Here is a 21639-nt window from a genome sequence, read left to right as displayed (position 1 = left end):
GTTTCTAAGAATACCTCAGAAGTGAGATCCCGGCCCTCAAACACACGAAAACGCACACACATACATGCACACACACACACACACACCTAAATGCACACATGTGCATAAAAACATGTACACATAGGCACGCATACACACACATACACACAGGATAGAGAGAGAGAGAGAGAGAGAGAGAGAGCGAGAGCAGGAAACTGTTTTCAGAATTCAGGGAAGTGAATCCTTGTAGGGCTTGTAACTCCCGTTAGAGAGATGCTGACAGGGGTTTCCTCTGCGCAAGTTCCTACAATCATCACATTTTCACTCATGACGCATTTTGATTCGAGTTAACTGCTGATGACCACGCATTTGGGGAAATGATTTATATTTATAGCAGTGAATAAGCATAAATAATTTGGGGAAGTGTATTTGTACGAACGGCATTTTGTTCCATGACAACTGGACATGACTTCTCATTCACAAACAAGGAAGTCTCTGTAACACTGATTCTGTGAAAGTAGAATTTGTGGTTGCAGGTCTTATACACGGTAAAATGTTCAGGGTTATATCGACCATGAATGAGTTTTACTTATGCTCATTCATGGGTGATGCTTGATTTTTGTCAGACTTGTATGACCTCTGCTAAGAGTTGAATTGGCTCTGAACATTCGTAGCATGAAGATCCTCAGGTCATGGTTACGCTACGAACTGGGTTGGAGTGCAAACCTACAGGACGGTCAATCTCCAGGAACAGGGTTGGACTGAAGAGCTACAGGACGGTAGATCTCCAGGAATAGGCTTAGAGTGAAAACCTACAGGACGGTACTGTAGATCTTCAGGAACAGGGTTGGAGTGAAAACCTACAGGAGACTAGATCTTCAGGAACAGGGTTGGAGTGAAGACCTACAGGACAGTAGATCTCCAGGAATAGGTTTAGTGTGAACCCTACAGGACAGTATTGTAGATCTCCAGGAACAGGGTCGGAGCGAAGACCTACAGGAGACTAGATCTTCAGGAACAGGGTCGGAGCGAAGACCTACAGGGCGGTAGATCTCCAGGAATAGGGTTAGTGTGAACCCTACAGGACAGTATTGTAGATCTCCAGGAACAGGGTCGGAGCGAAGACCTACAGGACGGTAGATCTCCAGGAATAGGTTTAGTGTGAACCCTACAGGACAGTATTGTAGATCTCCAGGAACAGGGTCGGAGTGAAGACCTACAGGAGACTAGATCTTCAGGAACAGGGTCGGAGCGAAGACCTACAGGACGGTAGATCTCCAGGAATAGGGTTAGTGTGAACCCTACAGGACAGTATTGTAGATCTCCAGGAACAGGGTCGGAGCGAAGACCTACAGTACGGTAGATCTCCAGGAATAGGTTTAGTGTGAACCCTACAGGACAGTATTGTAGATCTCCAGGAACAGGGTCGGAGCGAAGACCTACAGGACGGTAGATCTCCAGGAATAGGTTTAGCGTGAACCCTACAGGACAGTATTGTAGATCTCCAGGAACAGGGTCGGAGCGAAGACCTACAGCACGGTAGATCTCCAGGGTGGGGCAGCACCTGCTCTGGGGCCTGTATCCCTGCCGTGCGGCTGTCAGTCAGCCGGTTTCCGTAGCGCCCGTCACTCGCCGGTCAGGTAGGAGGACGGCAGGAAGTGCGGTGCCGGGGAGGCTGCCAGCAGGAAGCGGGAGATTTCCTGGAATGCAGCGTTCCCCACAGCAGCGTAATCACAGAGCGGCGCTCCTGTTCTCGTGCCGCGCCGTGTCTCGCCGAGCTCCGGGAACGGGGCGCAGAGGCGGGCTGCGGGCGGAAGGGGGAAGCGGCGGAATTAGCGGGGGTGTCGAGGGTGTCAGCACAACCACATGAGCAGCCATGGGGAGTCCCCCGGGAACACAAATGAGATATTATCTTAGGTGGAGGGCTTAGGCTCATGAGAAACACTGTATAATGCATGTTCAGGAGTAACATTGCATTTTATTTGTTAAAAACAAATCATGTATATTTTTTTAGCTGACATTGAAATGTATCGTATATTTAAAGTGGATTTGGTCTCATCTCGCCTTGCACCCATATGCATGAGTTGAGAGAGAGAGAGAGAGATATTATTCGAAAACAGACAGTATTCGAAAACAGAAATTACAGAGCATTAAAATGACTAAGTGGCCTGTATACTGTAAGTGTACTTCCTGAAATGGCACAGCACTACCGCACGTGAAGTATGAACAGTTCTACCTCAAAATACTCAATGAACACCAAAAAACAAACCCAAACAACCACAACCACCACAAGCAGAGAGACGGAGAGAGAGCGAGACAGAGAGAGATGAGTTGGTTTATTAAGGCTTTTCACAACCCAAAAGTGGAATAACACTTAGGATTTAACAGCACTGCTGGAATCACCCCGGCCAGATAAATGTCCTCCCCTCTCTCACATAACATCTATCTTTCAGTAACCAAGCTTCTCTGAGGCAGCGATCTCCCCCACTGCTGCCATTTCATGTGTCTCATCTTTCTGCGTGTGTGCCGGCCATGCAGTTATTGCTTTCATAACTCATAGTATTTATGTTTATGTTCGAAAATTTAGCAGATAAGTCTTATCCAGCGGGACTCAAACCTGCAGCCTGGGTTATGAGCTACAAGCCCAGTTCGGTACAGTCTGTCCCGGGGTCGTAGGTCGGAGGTCAGAGCACTGCGCAATCGGCCCAGCGCGGATCACCGCCACACCCAGCCATCGCGGTTGACTCTGAGGGATGGCGGTGATGTAACTGCTAATATGAGAACGTATTGCGCGCAAGTTGACATTAGGTAGGGCAACTGCACAGGGAGATGACATCATCCCTCCCTTGATAACAGCTGGCCTCCTGGGAGGGACTGGGGGTCGTAACCTTTCCCATCGTAGAGTGATGCTTCCCAGACCCCCAGAGATGGATGAGCGGGGCCAGGCTCGCCAGCCTGGGAACTGGACTGAAAGCAGGAGAGAACGGAGCTTCCCTAAAACCCCCTGCGTGTGCCCCTGGCGGTGCCTGGGTAAGCTGGCGCCGATGCGGCTCAGGACCACGTCCTCTGGGTGGTGTGGTGGAACGTCAGCGCGGCCCCTGGCAGCACGCAGGCTAGCGGCCTGTGACGTCGTGTGACGCTTTGCGTAATTCGTTTTTTTTTATTGGCGTTATTAACAGTTGATTTGCGAATGTGGCTTGGTTCTAGATTCGCGTAGTTAACCTAGATTTCAGGGTTTGGGAGTGTTTTTTAGCCAGATTTGTGTAAATGTAACTCGTATAGGCTGCAACACATATCTACATTTATGTTCTCTCGTATTTTAAGTCACTCTAAAAAGCAGCATTTGATGAGGCCAAAATGTGATTCCTGTAAATTCTGCGGAGAACACAGAGTCAAGATTTCGGCAACTGTGTTGACAGGTTTAAAAGCCAGGAATCAGTGACGGGATCCTTCCGCCCCCACACTGACACGCTTCAGTGAGTTACATCAGTAAAGATTCCAGTAAATTATCTGTCGCAACTGGGAAATCAAAGCCAATTCTTTAAAACCCTCCTTTCTCGTCTGGAACACGAAGTCACACATGAGCACATAGGCACGGTACCAGTTTTCTTTACAAAGCTGAGCAAAACAAAAACAATTGCGCGCACATTTCCAAACAAGGGGTTGACGAGCTGTGTAACCTCGCACAGAGCTGCACATTCGCTGGTTTGCCAGGGCGCACAATAGCGCATATCCAAACTATCAACGGCTGAACAAAAGTTGAAAACAACTACACCAGACCCCAGAACTCCCTGTCACCGCGTCTTTTCTTTCAGCTGTGGAAAAAAAAACGGGAAAGGAAGAAAAGGGGGAGGGGGGGGGGACCATGAGTTCAGCGGGGCGGAGCTCCCTCATTCACTAACGGGGAGACGCAGGGAGAGCGAGGAGAAATTGAAAGAAATTGGGAGGAGGGACGAAGAGGAGGACAAACAGACAAGAGAGTTGTGACGGATTGTACGTGTCTGCCGGAGGAGAAAGGATTTACCGAGGAGGATCTTTACGCAGTGGTGGATGCTGTTTGTTGGTCGGGAGTTTGGGAATACCTCACCCCTTTGGCGGACTGTAGCTGGAAACGGATGCGGCTCTCAGACCATGAGAGAGGCGCTTACCATGAAATTCGCCTGGAAAGCTAAGATGGTAAAGACGCTGCCGCTCAATACGATGTAGTATTGCCTGATAAGTTTGCGGTTTCTGAGTTTGTGCTTATTCAGGCGAGCCTGAATGGGTGGGTGAGGGATACTGGAAAATAGCGGATAAAGAACGATTGAGGCGGGGGGAGACAAAGCAAACCTTGTCATTTAAATTTTTTATTTTTTTTTAACCTATTTTCATTTCAACACTCTTCATGTTAATACTGGACTTTAAATAACACTTTGTTTATTGTGGTGTTAGTGGTTGGAGAACGTCATTGTTTAAAAAAAAAAAAAAAGAATATGCCCCGTTAAGTTGGACCAATCAAATTGAAAACTTTTGTCTCGCAGTTGTGTGGGGGAAATCGGTGAACAATTGTCCGCGTCGAGGGCTCTATACAAATCCCAACCGAGCCTACGGGGTAAACACAATAGGGAGCCGATCATTGTAAAGACTTGACTCGGTCGTTATTTTTGGGTGCATTGTTTCACATACTGCTGATTAACTGGAATGCCTGTGCTCTACCCGGTGGGGTGCGCGAGACTGATGTTTAGATGCCCGTTAAAAAATGTACATTTCCACCCGTACTAGCATCTTTTGATTTTAATACACACCCTGTAGATACGTTCAACAAGTGTGGAATTCAGTAAAGTGACTATTTTCTCTCTGCTAAATAATTAATTGCAACATTTTTAAACACAAGCGGTGTAAAGTGGTCGAATTAAACTTGTTCCAGTCGCTGTTACTGTTAGGCATGCTATTGGTGTAGTAATTAGCTCGGCGTCCAGTTGACTCGTGATTTGCTTTTATTGTTTTTCTTAAGTTAATTGTGCCCAACATGCAGCCGCCATATCTAACGTGTTTCGTATGCTGACTGTTATGAAGTTGACAGCTTCAAATTGTATGACCTGGCGGTGGATAGAAACAACACGCCAGTCTCGCAGTTATTAATCTGCTTCTGTTGGAATTGGAAAATTACCGATGCCATTCCCCCCCCCCCCCCTAGTAAGCTTCGTTGTGCAGACTGTGAGATCCACCGTTAACGACTGGGCGGGCAGTGTTTAAAACTTTAAAGCCGTTTATGCCCAGCACAAAGAGTGGGGATCTCTGCAGACTGTGGGCTCAGCAGCGTCGCCCAGAGAGCCGCGGGACCTCCTGCTTTTGTTTTTGAGCGCGGACTGCATGACTCAGTGAAAGAAATATTTATGCCACAGCACTGTAGAGGAAACGGGATTGGATATACACACAGACAGACAGACAGACGGCCCCGTTTAATTTCCAGAGGTCACGGTTTTCCACCGTCCTCCTCCAAAAGTGTGCACCTTCAACGGTGATGACCCACTGCAAAAAAGATGAGAAAAAATAAAGCTCATCCTGACCTTGGTCTCCCTCATGAAGGGGGACCCCTGTTTGTGCGGATTGTTGGTTTATCTGTGCGGATTTTTGGTTTGTCTGTGAAACTAACTGCTCAGCAACCAGAGATATTTATTTATTTATTTTGAGATGGGTTCTGCTTCTTATCCCCTGGAGGGATTTTGGCACCGAACCTTAATGGGGTGGAGGTAACATTGACCTTTGACCCCTCATCTGCGGTTATCTCTGCACGGGGAGAAAGTGCGAGCATCCTCCGGGTCAGACTTCCCTCTTATTGGCTGAGTCCTGTTAGCGGAGTTTTTTCTCCAGTGGAATGTTTCTTTCTCTCTTTTTCCTGTAAATTACGGAGCGGAGGCAGAGGGTGAAGGAATGTGCCGTTCCGTGCTGTTGCTGCTTCGCCTGTGTGAGTCTGTGACTCAATATCCTGCCTGCTTGGAACTGCTATGGCCAACGTGTGTCTGCGTGGGTGTCTGTGTCTACGTGTGTCTGTGTCTGTGTGGGTGTCTCTGTCTACGTGTGTCTGTGTTTGTGTCTATGTGTGTCTGTGTGGGTGTCTGTCTGTGTCTGTTTGTTTGTGTCTACGTGTGTCTGCGTGTGTTTAGGGGGGTTCGAGTGTTACTGACTTTCTGGCTATCAAAGCCCTGCCCCCCGAAAGGGCTGACTGTCCTGTGGCCGCTCTGATATCTCGATCAGGAGTCGGGGGAAGAGGGTGCGTGCAGGGGGTCTTACCCCTAACCCCCCCCCCCTCTCAGTCAGCCACTCTGTTTCTATGAGTCTGTTTATTTACAGTTTCTGTCCCCCCCCCCCCTCCGCCCCCATGATTGTTGTTTTGGGAAAATAGGTAGTGCCTCTTTAATTTTTGGTGTTGCTTGTTGACTTGTGAAGAGACCATTGTTGAAGGGATGTGTTTTGCGTGGTAACATTAACCCCCCTCCCCCTCTTTCCCACAGAGCTCGGTGCAGGATTGGGGAGAGGAAGTGGAGGAGGGGGCCATATACAACGTCACGCTGAAGAGAGTGCAGATCCAACAGGCCGCCAACAAGGGAGCAAGATGGCTGGGGGTGAGACAATCCCACTGGTTCTCACCGCACTGCAGTGCTCAAAAAAATAAATCCCCAGCAACACACCTGTTTCTGCTGCGCACTTCTCCCTGATGTGTGCATATGGATACACACACACACACACACACACACACACACACATACCCTGCATGCACACACACATGCACATGGACACAAATGCGTGCACAGCGTTAATATTAACTTTGACTATTTGTTTCTCTTGCCCCTTAACCCTTTAAGATGTGAGGTCACAAATGATGGTTAGAATGTTCTTAACTGAACATTCCAATGCTGATGTAACAATCAATACTGATAATTGAAATCAATGGAGTTTGAGAACACTGACTTAGAACTTGGGGGGGGGTTCAAAGGGTTACTGCATGATTATTAAGCTTACAAGTAGAATGGGTTTAACAGAACGGCAAAAGCGAGGTATGGTTTAGCACCTAAAGACGTTGCAGATCTAAACCTTGGCCGCTGGAAGCAGAGCTGAGGGAGATCACGTGTTTGCTGTGAACGCTTCCAGACTCTTTAACCGCCTCCCAGACGTCATTAGGGCTGTGCAGTTTATTGCATATTTTAACACTGTTTCTTAACCTCGTTTTTAAATGTATGTTTTTAAAGTCTTTGGATTGGAGGTTAATCGGGGTAATTGCTCGCATGTTCTTTATTTGTTTTTGAGAGAGAGCTGGCCATGCTCTGTTTCTATGGTGCTTTGTTTTGGAAGGCTTTCTGTATAATTGCATATCTGAGTGTGCTGGGGGCGACTATTAATGCTGAGTTTGTTTATCTTGGAGGTTAAGAGAGTTTTTTTTTTTTTTTTTTTTTCTGGAATTCAGATGGAACAAAAACTTAGTTTAGCTGATAAATATTCTATAATTTCCTGAAACAATTTCTGTGACCAATCGATCACTTCTACTGCCTCAAACCAAGGAGTATCCATGCAAGGAATGAGATCAGATCAGTGGATTGCCCATCAACCTATAGGCTGTGGGGGTAGCTTATAGCTTATAGCTATAGCACTTGCCTTGGACCTGGAAGGTTGGTGGTTCAAGCCCCAGTGTGGCAAAAATAAGGTCATTGCAGCTGTTGGGCCCTTGAGCAAGGCCCTTAAACCCACATTGCTCTGGCGGGGAATTGGCCCCTACTGGGTCTACTCAAATGTGAGTCACTTTGGAGAAAAGAGTCAGCTAAATAAATACAAAAAACGGATTGTTGACAATACAATAGACGTTTAATGGCTGATAAGATGCAGAGTGTCGGTGTGTGTGGTCTGTTTTTCAGCCTGTACATTGAGCTGTGAGGTCCAGGGTGGTGCTTGGTGTGTGGTGTGTGGTGTGTGGTGTGTGGTGTGTGTGTGTGGTGTGTGGTGTGTGGTGTGTGGTGTGTGGTGTGTGGTGTGTTTCAGCCTGTACATTGAGCTGTGAGGTCCGGGGTGGTGCTGTGCGTGTGTGTGTGGTGTGTGGTGCTGTGTGTGTGTGGTGTGTGTGTGGTGTGTTGGTGTGTGGTGTGTGGTGTGTGTGTGTGTGTGTGTGTGGTGTGTGTGTGTGGTGTGTGGTGTGTGGTGTGTTTCAGCCTGTACATTGAGCTGTGAGGTCCGGGGTGGTGGTGTGTGTGGTGTGTGTGGTGTGTGTGGTGTGTTTCAGCCTGTGCATTGAGCTGTGAGGTCCGGGGTGGTGCTGTGTGTGTGTGTGTGTGTGTGTGTGTGTGAGATTTATCGTGTTTCCGCTGCTCAGCACACTGCGGTCCTAACGAGCGGTGTTTGGTGCCAGAAATCCAGCTGCAGCCTGGACCCGCACCCAGAGACGCGGCGGCCCGTCTCTCTGTTTTACGGCTGTTTTGGAGCGGGAGGAGGGGCGGGGCGGGATGCGTGTGATTGAAAGCAGATTGTGGGGCTTCCTGTTGTAGTGCGCTAGTGGCACCATGGGCTTGTGCTCCCTCTCCCTCCCTGTCCCTGTCTGTCTCGCTCTCTTTCTCTTTGTCTTTTTTCTCTCCATCTCTTTCACTCCTCTTTCTCTTTCTCTGTCTTATTTACTCTCACTTTCACCCCCCCCCCCCCCCCCCCCCCCAACAATTACACGGCAGCAGGACACATGTTAATAATAATAATAATAATAATTTGTCATTTAGCTGACACGTTTATCCAAACCGACTTACAGTTGATTAAACTAAGCAGGGAACAATCCCCCTGGAAGCAATGTGGGGTTAAGGGCCCAACAGCTGTGTGGATCTTATCATGGCTACACCGGGGTTTGAACCACAAACTTTCTGGGTCCCAGTCATGCACCTTAGCCACTAGACTACCAGCTGCACCTACATGCAGTTAATTTGTTTCTCTCTCTCTCTCCCCTCTCTCTCTTTCCTGGTTCTCTCCCTCCTCTGTCCCAGGCGGAGGGGGACCGGCTGCCCCCCGGCCACACGGTGAGCCAGCTGGAGACGTGTAAGATCCGGAGCATCCGGGCCGGGACGCTGGAGCGTCTGGTGGAGACGCTGCTGACGGCGTTCGGCGACAACGACCTGACCTACAGCAGCATCTTCCTGTCCACCTACCGTGCCTTCGCCCGCCCGGCGGCCGTGCTGCAGCTGCTGCTGGACAGGTACGCCCGAACCGCACAGCCGCACGCTAACACGCACGCTAACGCAGGCGCTACGACGGGTGGTAAACAGGGTGCTGAGGCGGGTGCTAACACGAGCGCTAACACGAGCGCTAACACGAGCGCTAACACGAGCGCTAACACGAGCGCTAACGCAGACACCAAGACTGGCGCTGACACGGATGCTAAACAGGGTGCTGACACGGGCACTAACACAGGCGCTAATGAGGGCACCAACACGGGCGGCAACACGGACGCTAACGCAGGCGCTACGACGGGTGCTAAACAGGGTGCTAATGCAGGCTCTGATGCAGGCGCCAACACGGGGGCGAATGCCGGCGCTAAGACTGCCGCTGACAGGCATCTCGGGTTCTTTGAAGCAACTTTAGTCATTGTCTGTGATTTTTTAGAATTGCGCAAAGGAGCCAGATTACATGTGGGGGACGATAATAATCAGGAACGATTTATATCTTAACTGATTACTCATGCAGGGCACGTCTTGCCAGGTTGGTAGCGTCGATGACACGGGGAGGGGGGTTTAAACTGATGCCTGACGCAGTGCTGGATGCCCTCCAGGCTGCTAAGTGATGAGTCCAGGTGGGCTGAATAAGCCTGTCCTTGTCCCGTAGTGCTCCTCTGTTCTCATGACTGTGTGAGCACGGGCCTAACAGGGCAGAACAGAGGGCATGCTGGGAGTTTGATCGCTAACCGCTGATACAGGGCGTCGACTGCTGGGACTTCTGCAGGAGTGGAAATCTGTCTCTTACGTCGGCTTGATTCAGTTGGGCTGCACTGGAATCCCAGGAATACACTTGTGTGTGCCAGAACTTGTGCCGCAGTAATAATTCTTTTTCTCTCTCTCCCCCCCTCTTTCTCCCTTCTCCCCCTCTTTCCTTCTCTTGTTTTCTCACTCTCTCTCACTCTCTCTGGTTTTCTCTCTCTCCCCTCTCCCCCTTTCCTTCTCTTGTTTTTGCTCTCTCTCTCTCTCTCTCTCTCTCTCTCTCTCTCTCTCTCTCCCTCTCTCTCCCCCTTCCCTCTCCAGGTATGGGTGTATGGAGGACGGCGAGGAAGAAAACGGACACTTCAAGTCGTCGGAGAACAGGGGAGAGGTCCGGAAGTAAGTGTGCTATACAGGCGCTTAAAATCCCACCAGACCACACGTATCCGACAGCGTTCATATCAGCCTTTAATTAGAGGGGGGCTACAGTGTAGTCGGGGTAGGGAGAGACTTAAGCACAGCCACCGCTAATGTGTAGCATGTGTAGCATCCACGGCGGCCATTTTGTGTGAGAAACCTTAACCGCGTATCAGGCGGTTCTGCGCTCCCCTGACCCATCGCATGTGAATGGAGACAGACCGAGAGACTGTCTGTCTCTGGGTTCTCGGCAGTGTTTAGAGATGTGGAGTTACAGGCGGGGAGAGGGTTTAAGTGGACTTTGTGTTTTGGCGTGGGGGCGGTGGGGGGGGAGGGACGCGTTAATCATTCTGAAGGGCAGAGCGCAGCATCGCAGTGGAACTCTTAAATATGCTGAGAGTCTGTGTTTCACGGATCAGGGTTTAGCAGCCTGGTAAAAAAAAAAAAAAAAAAAAAAAAAAGCTGAAACTTTTTCTGCTTCGCTCAGCTTCTGCACGGGAGCGTTTAATCACTCTTCTCCCCTTGTTTTTGTCCTCTCTCCTCCACCTCCTCTCCCCTTGTTTTCCTCTTCCGTCCTTCCGCCCCCTCCCTTCCTCTACCCTTCCATCTCTTCTCTCTTCTCCTCCTTTCCTCCCCCCCTCTCTCTCCCTCCTCTCCCCCTCAGTGCCCTGGCCTCCATCTTGCGGACCTGGCTGGATCAGTGCCCCGAGGACTTCCAGGAGCCCCCGGCCTACCCCAGCCTGCGCAGGGTGCTGGAGTTCCTGCAGAGGGCGCTGCCCGTCTCGGAGCTCCTCCGCAGGGCCCACAGCCTCCTGGAGCAGCTGCAGAACCAGGCCGCGCTGGACCCGGACTGCGAAGGTGAGGCCCCATGCCCCGAAAACCCGTCTCCTGTCCCGACCCCTCTCGCTGTCCCGTGTCTGCTGGGAAGTACGTGGCTCTCTTTGATCGTTGATCCCCTGCCGTCCCCCCTGCAGCCGGTTCCCACGGCAGCGTCTCCTTCTGCATCGGGGAGGAAGAGGAAGTGGAGATGGAGGTGCAGGAGGCCTTCCTGTCCTTCGAGGCCGACCTGGTGGCCGAGCAGCTCACCTACATGGACGCGGTAAGGGCGCAGAGCTGGCCTGAGGTGTGAGATCCCAGACATGGAGAGTAGAACGGTCATAACTGAGCTCCAGTGCTAACCAATGCTAGTTCTAGAACACTGACTTCGGGAAAAAAAAAAAACTGCTCTTCAGCAGTTTGCTAAAACTATAATTGAATTAGGGCTATGATACAGGACCTGAAAATTGCAAAGCTTGATAGTTTAGAAATCTCACGCTGAGCTTTCAAAAATGATTATTTATTCCATGGCGTGCCATGAAAGTGGCAAATTCAGGTCACTCACTCTCTCTCACTCACACACTCACACACTCACTCACTCACTCACACACTCACTCCACACACTCGCACACTTACTCACTCAAATAAATGGCCTCTAGACTAGAGGGCATGCCAAGTGTCTGTTCAGGATCTGCGCTTGTTTTACAAACGGGTACTTATTAAATATGAATACCTAGATGTACGCTTTCAAAGATAAATGCCTAGAGCTGTAATTAAGTTTTTTCTCCCTCCCTGTGGGCTCATAGCTGCTGTTTAAGAAGGTGGTGCCCCACCACTGCCTGGGCTCCATCTGGTCTCAGAGAGATAAGAAGCACAACAAGCGCTGTGCGCCCACCATCCGCGCCACCATCACGCAGTTCAACGCCGTGGCGGCCTGCGTGGTCAGCACCGTGCTCCGCCAACGCCAGCTCCGGCCTCACCTGCGCGCGCGCGTCATCCAGCACTGGATCGACGTGGCTCAGGTACGCCGAACACCGCCCCCCTCCCGCGTCCCGTACGGGCGACACGCATCCCCGTTTACCCTTTTTTTAAGATATTTTTTAGGCCTTTTTCAGCTTTATTGGACAGTATATAGAGACAGGAAGAATGGGGGCGAGAGAGAGGGAAAGACATGCGACAAATTGTCGGACGGTCGGATTCGAAACGCCGACGTCGCGGCTCGCAATGAGCATGCGGTCAGTGCTCTGCAGGCTGCGCCACCCAGACACCCCCCTGTTTGCCCTTTTTGAGGGCTGATGTGTTTTCGGCCTGTATGTGTATAATGTAGCTGAGTTGGGAGTCTAATCGCAAACGGGTTTCAGTGAATGTGTTCAGTTGTGTAGCGAGAGCACTATGATTTGTTATTGTGTTGGAGTCACCTTTACCACCCTATTACCACCAGACCTGGGTTCAAATGGTATTTGTTTTGGATTCAAATACTTTTCTGTGCTCTATTGATCTTGCCTGGTGCATTTGCCAGGCAAGATCAATAGAGCACAGAACAGTATGGGCGGAGCAGCCAGAGCAGATGGGCGGTGCTTACACTTTTCGGATAATTTCATTTGTTCCGATACACCAGACGATGTTAGTCGAATGCAGAAAAGTATTTGAATCCAAAAGAAATCCTATTTGAACCCAGGTCTGATTTACCGCTTAGTCTAACATCACCTACTGACACTGGGCTGGCCAGCAGAGGATGCCCCCCCCCCCTCAATATTTGGGTTCCTGCTGAGACTGCTTTGGTGTTTTTCAGTTCAGGTGCTTTAATTTCCCCTATTTTCCTGTAAGTGGTCTTTGAGACTGTGTGACGGCAGAAGATGTTGTGAAAATAAAGTGTAATTGAATGTAATGATTCACTGAAAGGTAACTGAAATGTAATTGGCTGAATCCCCGTTCTCAGGAGTGTCGGATTCGCAAGAACTTCTCCTCGCTGCGCGCCATCGTCTCCGCACTGCAGTCCAACCCGCTGTACCGCCTGAAGAGAGCCTGGGCCTCCGTGCACAAGTGAGTGTGTGTGTGTGTGTGTGTGTGCTTGTGTGAGCTGTGTGTGTGTGCTTGTGTGTGCGTACGTGTGAGTCGTGGGTTTGTGGGTGGGTTTAGGTGTGTGTATGCACGTGTGAGCTGTGTGTGTGTGTGGGTGTGTATGTATATATGCGTTTATGCACAAGTGTGTGTATGTGTGAATGTGTGTGTGTTGTGCGTGCACATGTGAGCCATGTGTGTATGTCAGTGAGCATGTCAGCCAGACCTCCGTGTGAGTTAGAGGGGCAGTGGGTTCTGGGACGTCAGCAGCAGTCGGAGGATGCGTTTAAGGGTCATTTAACTCTGTGTTTATAAGTTCTTAGAATTCCTGTGTGAAACTCTCCTCCTTTCCCCCGGGCTACTCAGGGACAGTATGCAGATGTTCGAGGAGCTGTCTGATATCTTCTCCGATCACAACAACTACCTGACCAGCCGGGAGCTTCTAATGAGGGTAAGACTGCAGCTTCCTGCTATTCGTAATAGTGTACCATTACCGAACCCAGTATGTCAAAATATTTAGGTACTGGTGTCATCAGTATTGGTATATTTGCAGTGTTCTGGTGTTACAGCAAAGGTATAGGGCAGTAATACCATAGTAATTTATATGCCTCAATTATCACCCCATGCCTGGCCCATCTAATATTTTCATTGATGGAACACCATTAGTATGGATGCTGGAAATTGCTGGTAATATTCATGGGACAACATTACTGTGAATGCTGGTAAATTGCAGGTAATATTTATGGGACACCATTAATGTGAATGCTGGTGAATTGCTGGTGATGTTGATGGTGAGCTGGGGCTGTACTGATTTGTGTGCGCCTGCCTGCCTCCCCGTTCACAGGAAGGCACCTCTAAATTCGCCAGCTTGGAGAACTGTGTGAAGGAGCATCAGAAACGCACTCAGAGAAGGCTTCAGCTGCAGAAGGAGATGGTGAGGGGGGGGATGATGGGAATGGTTGGGAATTCTGGACGGTGTTCCGTAAATCGGGGTGTTCTGTGGGTGTTCTGATTGTGGATGAGCTGTAAACTCCGCCGTCTGCCTTCCCAGGGTGCCATGCAGGGCACGATACCGTACCTGGGCACGTTCTTAACGGACCTGACCATGCTGGATACAGCCCTGCCTGACCTAGTGGAGGTGAGCCTCACCTGTTCTACTGTCTGCCTGTCTGTCTATCTGTCTGTGGGTCTGTCTATCTGTCTGTGGGTCTGCCTGTCTGTCTGTGGGTCTGTCTGTCTCTGTCTGTCTGTGGGTCTGTACCACTGTACTGTCAGTCGTATGTGTCTGTATCTGTGAATTTAAGCAGTTGTGAATTTGCAGAATTTTACAGTGCTTATCTTTTGCCTTTTGCAGGGTGGCCTGATCAACTTTGAGAAGCGACGCAGGGTGAGTGTTCTTTGCCTGTTATACCTGTGGCAAAAAATTATACCAGAAGCTTTAGCCCTTTAGACACCAGTAACTGGAAATGTTAAATACATATTTATTTTCAGCAATGTTGGGAACAGAATTAATTCTCAAATTATGTCATAGTAAGACTTGGTTGGTTACAATTTTCTTAACTGAACATGCTAATGCTGATGTAACCATAACTACTGGTAATTGAAAGCAATGTTTTAGTTTTACACTTAGAAACCTCACTCTTCAGAGGGTTAAATGGGCGTGTGACATTGTGATTGTGACCGCTCTCCCCCGCTCTGTCTGCAGGAGTTTGAGGTGATCGCCCAGATCAAGCTGCTCCAGTCCGCCTGTAACAGCTACTGCCTGACCTCCGACCCCGCCTTCCTCCGCTGGTTCCACAGCCAACCACAGCACAGCGAGGAGGAGAGGTACGCACTCGCCTTGTCTCCTCTCCATCCTCCCATCTCTCTCTCTCTCTCCATCCTCCCATCTCTCTCTCCCCTCTCCATCCTCCCATCTCTCTCTCTCTCTCCCCTCCATCCTCCCATCTCTCTCTCTCCCCTCTCCATCCTCCCATCTCTCTCTCCCCTCTCCGTCCTCCCATCTCTCTCTCTCCCCTCTCCGTCCTCCCATCTCTCTCTCTCTCCCCTCTCCATCCTCCCATCTCTCTCTCCCCTCTCCATCCTCCCATCTCTCTCTCTCTCTCCTCTCCATCCTCCCATCTCTCTCTCTCCCCTCTCCATCCTCCAATCTCTCTCTCTCGCTTCTCCATCCTCCCATCTCTCTCTCTCCCTCCCCTCTCCATCCTCCCATCTCTCTCTCTCTCTCCTCTCCATCCTCCCATCTCTCTCTCTCCCCTCTCTATCCTCCCATCTCTCTCTCTCCCCTCTCCATCCTCCCATCTCTCTCTCTCCCCTCTCCATCCTCCCATCTCTCTTTCTCCCCTCTCCATCCTCCCATCTCTCTTTCTCCCCTCTCCATCCTCCCATCTCTCTCTCTCTCCCCTCTCCATCCTCCCATCTCTCTCTCTCTCCCCTCTCCATCCTCCCATCTCTCTCTCTCTCCCCTCTCCATCCTCCCATCTCTCTCTCTCCCCTCTCCATCCTCCCATCTCTCTCTCTCTCCCCTCTCCATCCTCCCATCTCTCTCTCTCTCCCCTCTCCATCCTCCCATCTCTCTCTCTCCCCTCTCTATCCTCCCATCTCTCTCTCTCCTCTCTCCATCCTCCCATCTCTCTCTCCCCTCTCCATCCTCCCATCTCTCTCTCTCCCCTCTCCATCCTCCCATCTCTCTCCCCTCTCCATCCTCCCATCTCTCTCTCCCCTCTCCATCCTCCCATCTATCTCTCTCCCCTCTCCATCCTCCCATCTCTCTCTCCTCTCTCTCTCCCTCTCTCCCCTCTCCATCCTCCCATCTCTCTCTCTCCCCTCTCTCTCCCCTCTCCATCCTCCCATCTCTCTCCCTCCCCTCTCCATCCTCCCATCTCTCTCTGTCCCCTCTCCATCCTCCCATCTCTCTCTCTCCCCTCTCTCTCCCTCCCTCTCTCCCTGTATCCCTCCTGCTGCCCTTGGGGCTGTGTGCTGGGGGTGTAGTGTAGAGGTAACGCTCCCCTCCTCTCCCTGCAGCTACGCTCTGTCCTGTGAGATCGAAGGAGTGGGGGACAGCAGCCCCACCTCCCCCAAACCCCGCAAGAGCATGGTGAAGAGACTGAGCCTGTGAGTACCCCACCCCCCAACCGTAACCCTAACCCAACCCAGTCCCAACCCCAACCCCAACACCAACCCCAACACCAACACCAACACCAACACCAACACCAACACCAACACCAACACCAACACCAACACCAACACCAACACCAACACCAACACCAACCCCAACCCCAACCCCAACCCCAACCCCAACCCCAACACCAACCCCAACACCAACACCAACACCAACCCCAACCCCAACCCCAACCCCAACCCCAACCCCAACCCCAACCCCAACCCCAACACCAACACCAACCCCAACACCAACCCAGCCCCAACCCTAATCCTTACCCAACCCCAACTCAGCTCCAACCCTAATCCCAACCCAGCCAACTGGAACAGGAGGAAATCAATACAATACAATGCAATGTAGTGCAGTGTAACGCAATGAATCCTAATATGATAATCACAATTTATCGAATTGACCTCTAACCTCATGGAATGTATATAAACCAGACACACAAAGCAGAATTCATAATAACAACTCCGCGATTCCCCCCCCGTTCTGCATTACGCATTCAGTTTCAGCTCTGGGTGGCAAGGTGCAACTTGAAAATGGTAGAAATATAAAAGGTGCAGATGTCCTGAGCGTAAACATTAATTAGGACCGGTGTCTGCGTGCCGTTGTTTGAGGTCTTTCCTGTCTTAATGAGAGTCTCGGTTCACTAGGCTGTTCCTGGGAGCTGAAGCCACATCTGCCAGCTCTCCGGTGCGAGAGAGCCCACGGTCGCCCCCTACTGGCAGTTCGGGGGAGAGCATGGACTCTGTCAGCGTGTCGTCCAGCGACTCCGGCCCCTCGGACAACGAGGGTCTGACGCCCACGCACACCCCCGACATCGCCGAAAAGAAGGTACTGACCCCACACCTGATTCTCCAACTCCTGGTCAGTTCAGATACCCACACCTGATACTCCAATGCCTATTCAGTTCAGATACCCGTTTCACAGACCTATACCCGCTTCATAGATTCTAAACCTGGGGAATAGATAGCTCCTGTGTTTCTTCTGTACTCTATGCTTCAAAATTATTATTTTTTATTTTGGATTTATTTATTTGCACCACACATAATCCCAGGAACAACAAGGCAGAACAACAGGTGCTTGTGCTGGTGAGGTAAAAACAAAGAGGTCAGGAGCTAAGCTCACCGTAGAATATTTATTTATTACTCTTTTTTAAATGGTAGGAGTTTCCGGTTGGTAACTGAAGCATTTCGACTTCAGCAGTAGCAGCAAGATGGACGTTTAGAAAGCAAGGTTGACCCCTGTGTGGCTGTAATGACCCCTGTGTGGCTGTACTGACCCCTGTGTGGCTGTACTGACCCCCGTCTGTTTCTGCCCTAGCTTTCGGACTCCTCCTCCTGCTCCTCCCTGCACTCCATGGACACCTCCTCGTCCTCGGCCAGCGCCGCCCTGACCCCCGCCTCGCCCCCGCTCCCCGGACCCCCGCTCCCCGGACCCCCGCCCTCGCACCGCCGTTCGGCCTCCCTCACCCCCGTCTCGCCCACGTCCCCCACGCTGCCCCCCGCCTACAACACGCAGGTCCAGGACGCCTGCATCATCCGCGTCAGCCTGGAGCAGGGCAACGGGAACCTCTACAAGAGCATCGTGGTGAGTCCGGACTTAAGTGACAAGATGAGATTAATGACTGGAACAGGCCATCGACATGGCAAAAAAACATCTTAACCAAAAAACAAAAATGTCTTAACCATCGGCACAATTTCCTGCACTTTTACAGATGACGTAATACCCCCCCCCACGAGTATGATACCCCATACGCCCCCCCCCCCCCCCCCCCCCCCCCCCCAAAATTGAAACTGAAATCATGCCCCTAAAATATCTTGTAATAAGAGTTAATAATATCTTTTCTCTCAAGTAGAACATATTAGGTTGTTTGCTTGACAAGTGACCCCCATGGGCAAATTTTGAAATGAGTCTCAAACTGTCTCACCTCACTGGCAATATTTTTGTCTTACTTTTCAAACATAATACCCCCCCACGCGCATGATACCCCATACGCCCCCCCCCCCCCAAATTGAAACTGAAATCATACCCCTAAAATATCTTGTAATAAGAGTCAACAATATTTTTTCTCTCAAGTAGAACATATTAGGTTGTTTGCTTGACAAGTGACCCCCATTGGCAAATTTTTAAATGAGTCTCAAACTGTCTCACCTCACTGGCAGTATTTTTGTCTTACTTTTCAAACATAGTATTAGAGATATGAAATTTACATCTAAATGTAAGACTGAGGTTTCAGGGTTGTGGGTGCTCTGATTAAGAGTTCTCGGTCTGCTCTTCCACAGCTGACGAGTCAAGACAAGACCCCGGCGGTCATCTCCAGAGCCATGACCAAGCACAACCTGGAGGAGCAGCCAGCCGAGGCCTACGAGCTGGTCCAGGTCATCTCCGAGGAGAGAGGTAAAGCCCGGAACATCCCGATCCTTAAATAGTCATTCTAGATGGCAGTCTGTTTTTCACCAGGGCCAGCTTTGAAAAAGATCTCTCACCTCTCACTGCGTGTGTGTGTGTGTGTGTGTGTGTGTGTGTGTGTGTGTGTGTGTGTGTGTGTGTGTGTGTGTGTGTGTGTGTGTGTGTGTGTGTGTGTGTGCGCGCGTCTCCTCGTGTGTAGAAACTCTGAGTGAGGTTCCGCTCTGTCTCAGGGGAGGATCTGTACACTCGGGAGCACAGCTTGTGGAATATTTTTCCTTTTAGCAATGTCTTCGCAGATTTATTATTTCTTCTCATCTCATCTCTGGTGTTTTTATCGGGGTGATTTCTCACGGTGCGTCTCTCTCGGTCTGGCTTCAGAGCTGGTGATCCCGGACAACGCCAACGTCTTCTACGCCATGAACACCTCGGCGAACTTCGACTTCCTGCTGCGGGCGCGCGGCTCCTCCGGGCGTCCGGTGCAGCTCCGCAGCCGATGCAGCTCCACGCTCCCGCGCGCCCAGCAACGAGGCAGCCTGTCGCTGCGGCTCAGCAAGGTCACGCTCTGACCCCCGACCCCCGACCCCCGACCCCCGACGCAGGGCCGCGCCGCAGAGACCTGAGCTTTAGGGGGAGCCGGAGGGGCGGGGACGGAGACGGACTGAAGGACTGGAAGAGCCGCACTCCTCCGTCCCCTCCGCGATTCTCCCCCCCTCCCCCCCCCCGTTCTGCGGCCGCCGCTGTTCCGCGTCCCGTCTGCGACGACCTCTGACCTGCGGCGGTCTCCGTGGGGAAACGCCCGCCGGGAGACTTTGCGCACGCGCGCGCTCAAAAAGGAGATGGATGAATTCGCCGCTGTCCTCCATAGTTTTTTTTGTTTTTGTTGTTGTTGTTTGTTCTGTTTTAATCAGCGCTATCTTTCTCATCTTCGGCACTCCTGCTCGGTTCCCATCAGGAAGGGGATAAGGGGCGGACGGGAAGTGGAGGACTGGATCCTGTCGCCTTTCTCTTGTGATGATGAATGGACTCTTGCGTCAGTATTTCTGTGGGGGTGTTGCAGGAGCTGTGATGTCACTGTGCCCCCCCCCCCCCCCCCCCCTTTGTGTGCACTATGTGGACAGTAAGGATTAAGCTTCTCATGTTATTGTGAGCTGAGTGATGAACGCGGTATCTGCGTTCTGATTGGTTCCTACTTGGTTTTAACAAGTCTGTGATGTTATTCTCGTTCTTCCCGTTGCTCGGTCGCCTTTCGGTTTGGGATCCGGTTGCACAAAATGGGAGTTTCTGATTGGAAGCCTGACTTAACCCCTCGGTGATTGGCCAATAGAGTTGAACTTGTTTATGGGTGGGCCGTATTTGAGGACTTGCACTGGGTGTTGGTACATTCTGCTCCCCCCCCCCCCCCACACACACACACACACACACTGACTCGAGGTCAGTTCCCACCTTTTCCCACGTAGCGATTGGACATAGGACTAGAGTAGCACAAGCTGACCCTGCATCAGTTGGTGGGGGCGGTTGTAGATTGTACCGGGCTGTGCACTGAGGAATGGGAGGTCATGACATTTCTTTGTCTTTTGTATGTGTGTTTGTTTTTTAAAATGACACAGGACAGAAAAAAAACATTAGAAAAATGTATAAAAATATGAATGTATAGAAGTCGGTTAGAATAGCAGAATGTTTGTTCTTTTTTTTTTTATTATTATTTTTTTCCATAACTGGACCTGGGACTGGTTGCAGTTCCTGTATATAAAATGGAGGATTGTGAAGTTGCGGATATTCTGCCGCTTTGAGTGTGGATTTGTGTCAGGAAGGACACGTCTCATGGTGCACAGTGCATACACATCACATTAATGATTTGTGGATGTGTGTGCACCCGGATAAGACACACACACACACACACACACTGCTATGGTCCTGGCGGTGATGATGCGCTAGCGCTAATGCTAACCCACATGTGTCCGCAATGACTGTTCTCACGCTGTTCGTACTTCAGGTCCAAGCGTTCCCTCACACAGACTCACTCCTTCACTCTCGACTCTCTCTGCCTTGCATAGGGCGCGTCCCGATACTCCTCCAAAATATATCCTCCTTTCTTCCACTCATCCCCCCCACCCCATAGTTCCGGATAGGAGACGTGGCAGGAAAGGAGGATTCATTTTTATTAGTAATAGGACGCAACCCACGCTCGACTCACTCTCGCACAAACTTGTTGCTGTACACCCAACGCTGACCCCTAGTGTCGAGGAGGCCAAAGAGCGGACCTGGAGCGGAAAGGATGACACGGGGATCACTTTCTCTTCCAAAACGCAGCACTTGTGACCTTCTCCCTGAACGACTGTCACGTCTCAGCTTTTAAATACTTCTTCTTCACTGCCAAAGAATTCTCTACATGCAAAAGTAATAAATTATTATCATTATCTTCCTTGTTGCGTCTTGCTGTTGTGCGAATTACTGATTTGTCTTTTTGATTGATCGGTTTTGAGAAGTTACATTTTACATTTTAGTCATTTGGCAGGCGCTTTTAATCCACAGCGACTTACAAGTGCATAGGCTCTACCACAAGTTAAACCGTCACATCCATAACTAGTCAAATACACATGAAGTGTTGTTCTAAACAAAAAATACAGTCATCGTAAGTGCATGTCGATGGCCTGTTCCAGTCATTAGACCGGAGTGATCTAGCTAGGGAGTAGGGAGTGATTACAGATTGTATGTAAGGTTGGGCAGTCCCCTTAGCAGCCTGAAATGCCGACACCTGGGCCTTGAATCGGATGCGTGCGGCAATAGGAAGCCAGTGGAGGCCAATGAGAAGCGGGGTGACATGAGCTGACCTGGGCTGACTGGCGATCAGGCGGGCTGCAGCATTCTGGACCA

At 50.5% G+C, this 21639-nt stretch overlaps 1 protein-coding gene across 1 annotated transcript; it reads left to right on the top strand.

Moving 5' to 3' along the window:
- The first annotated feature begins 3865 nt into the window (after positions 1-3865).
- On the top strand, positions 3866-21182 carry rgl1 (ral guanine nucleotide dissociation stimulator-like 1). Its single transcript, XM_061238353.1, has 18 exons — positions 3866-4155; positions 6474-6584; positions 8973-9181; positions 10221-10295; positions 10978-11171; positions 11288-11412; positions 11936-12151; positions 13069-13172; positions 13557-13641; positions 14035-14124; positions 14242-14328; positions 14545-14577; positions 14896-15017; positions 16215-16304; positions 17007-17187; positions 17677-17943; positions 18639-18753; positions 19144-21182. Exons 1-18 carry the CDS (start codon positions 4030-4032, stop codon positions 19329-19331), a joined length of 2418 nt encoding a protein of 805 aa, XP_061094337.1. The 5' UTR covers positions 3866-4029; the 3' UTR covers positions 19332-21182.
- The last annotated feature ends 457 nt before the right edge of the window (positions 21183-21639 follow it).

This window comes from Conger conger, chromosome 4 (genome assembly GCF_963514075.1).
Source record: "Conger conger chromosome 4, fConCon1.1, whole genome shotgun sequence".
In the NCBI taxonomy this organism is placed as follows: domain Eukaryota; kingdom Metazoa; phylum Chordata; class Actinopteri; order Anguilliformes; family Congridae; genus Conger; species Conger conger.
Note: the sequence above shows the minus strand (reverse complement) of the source record. Positions and strands in the feature narration are given on the sequence as shown.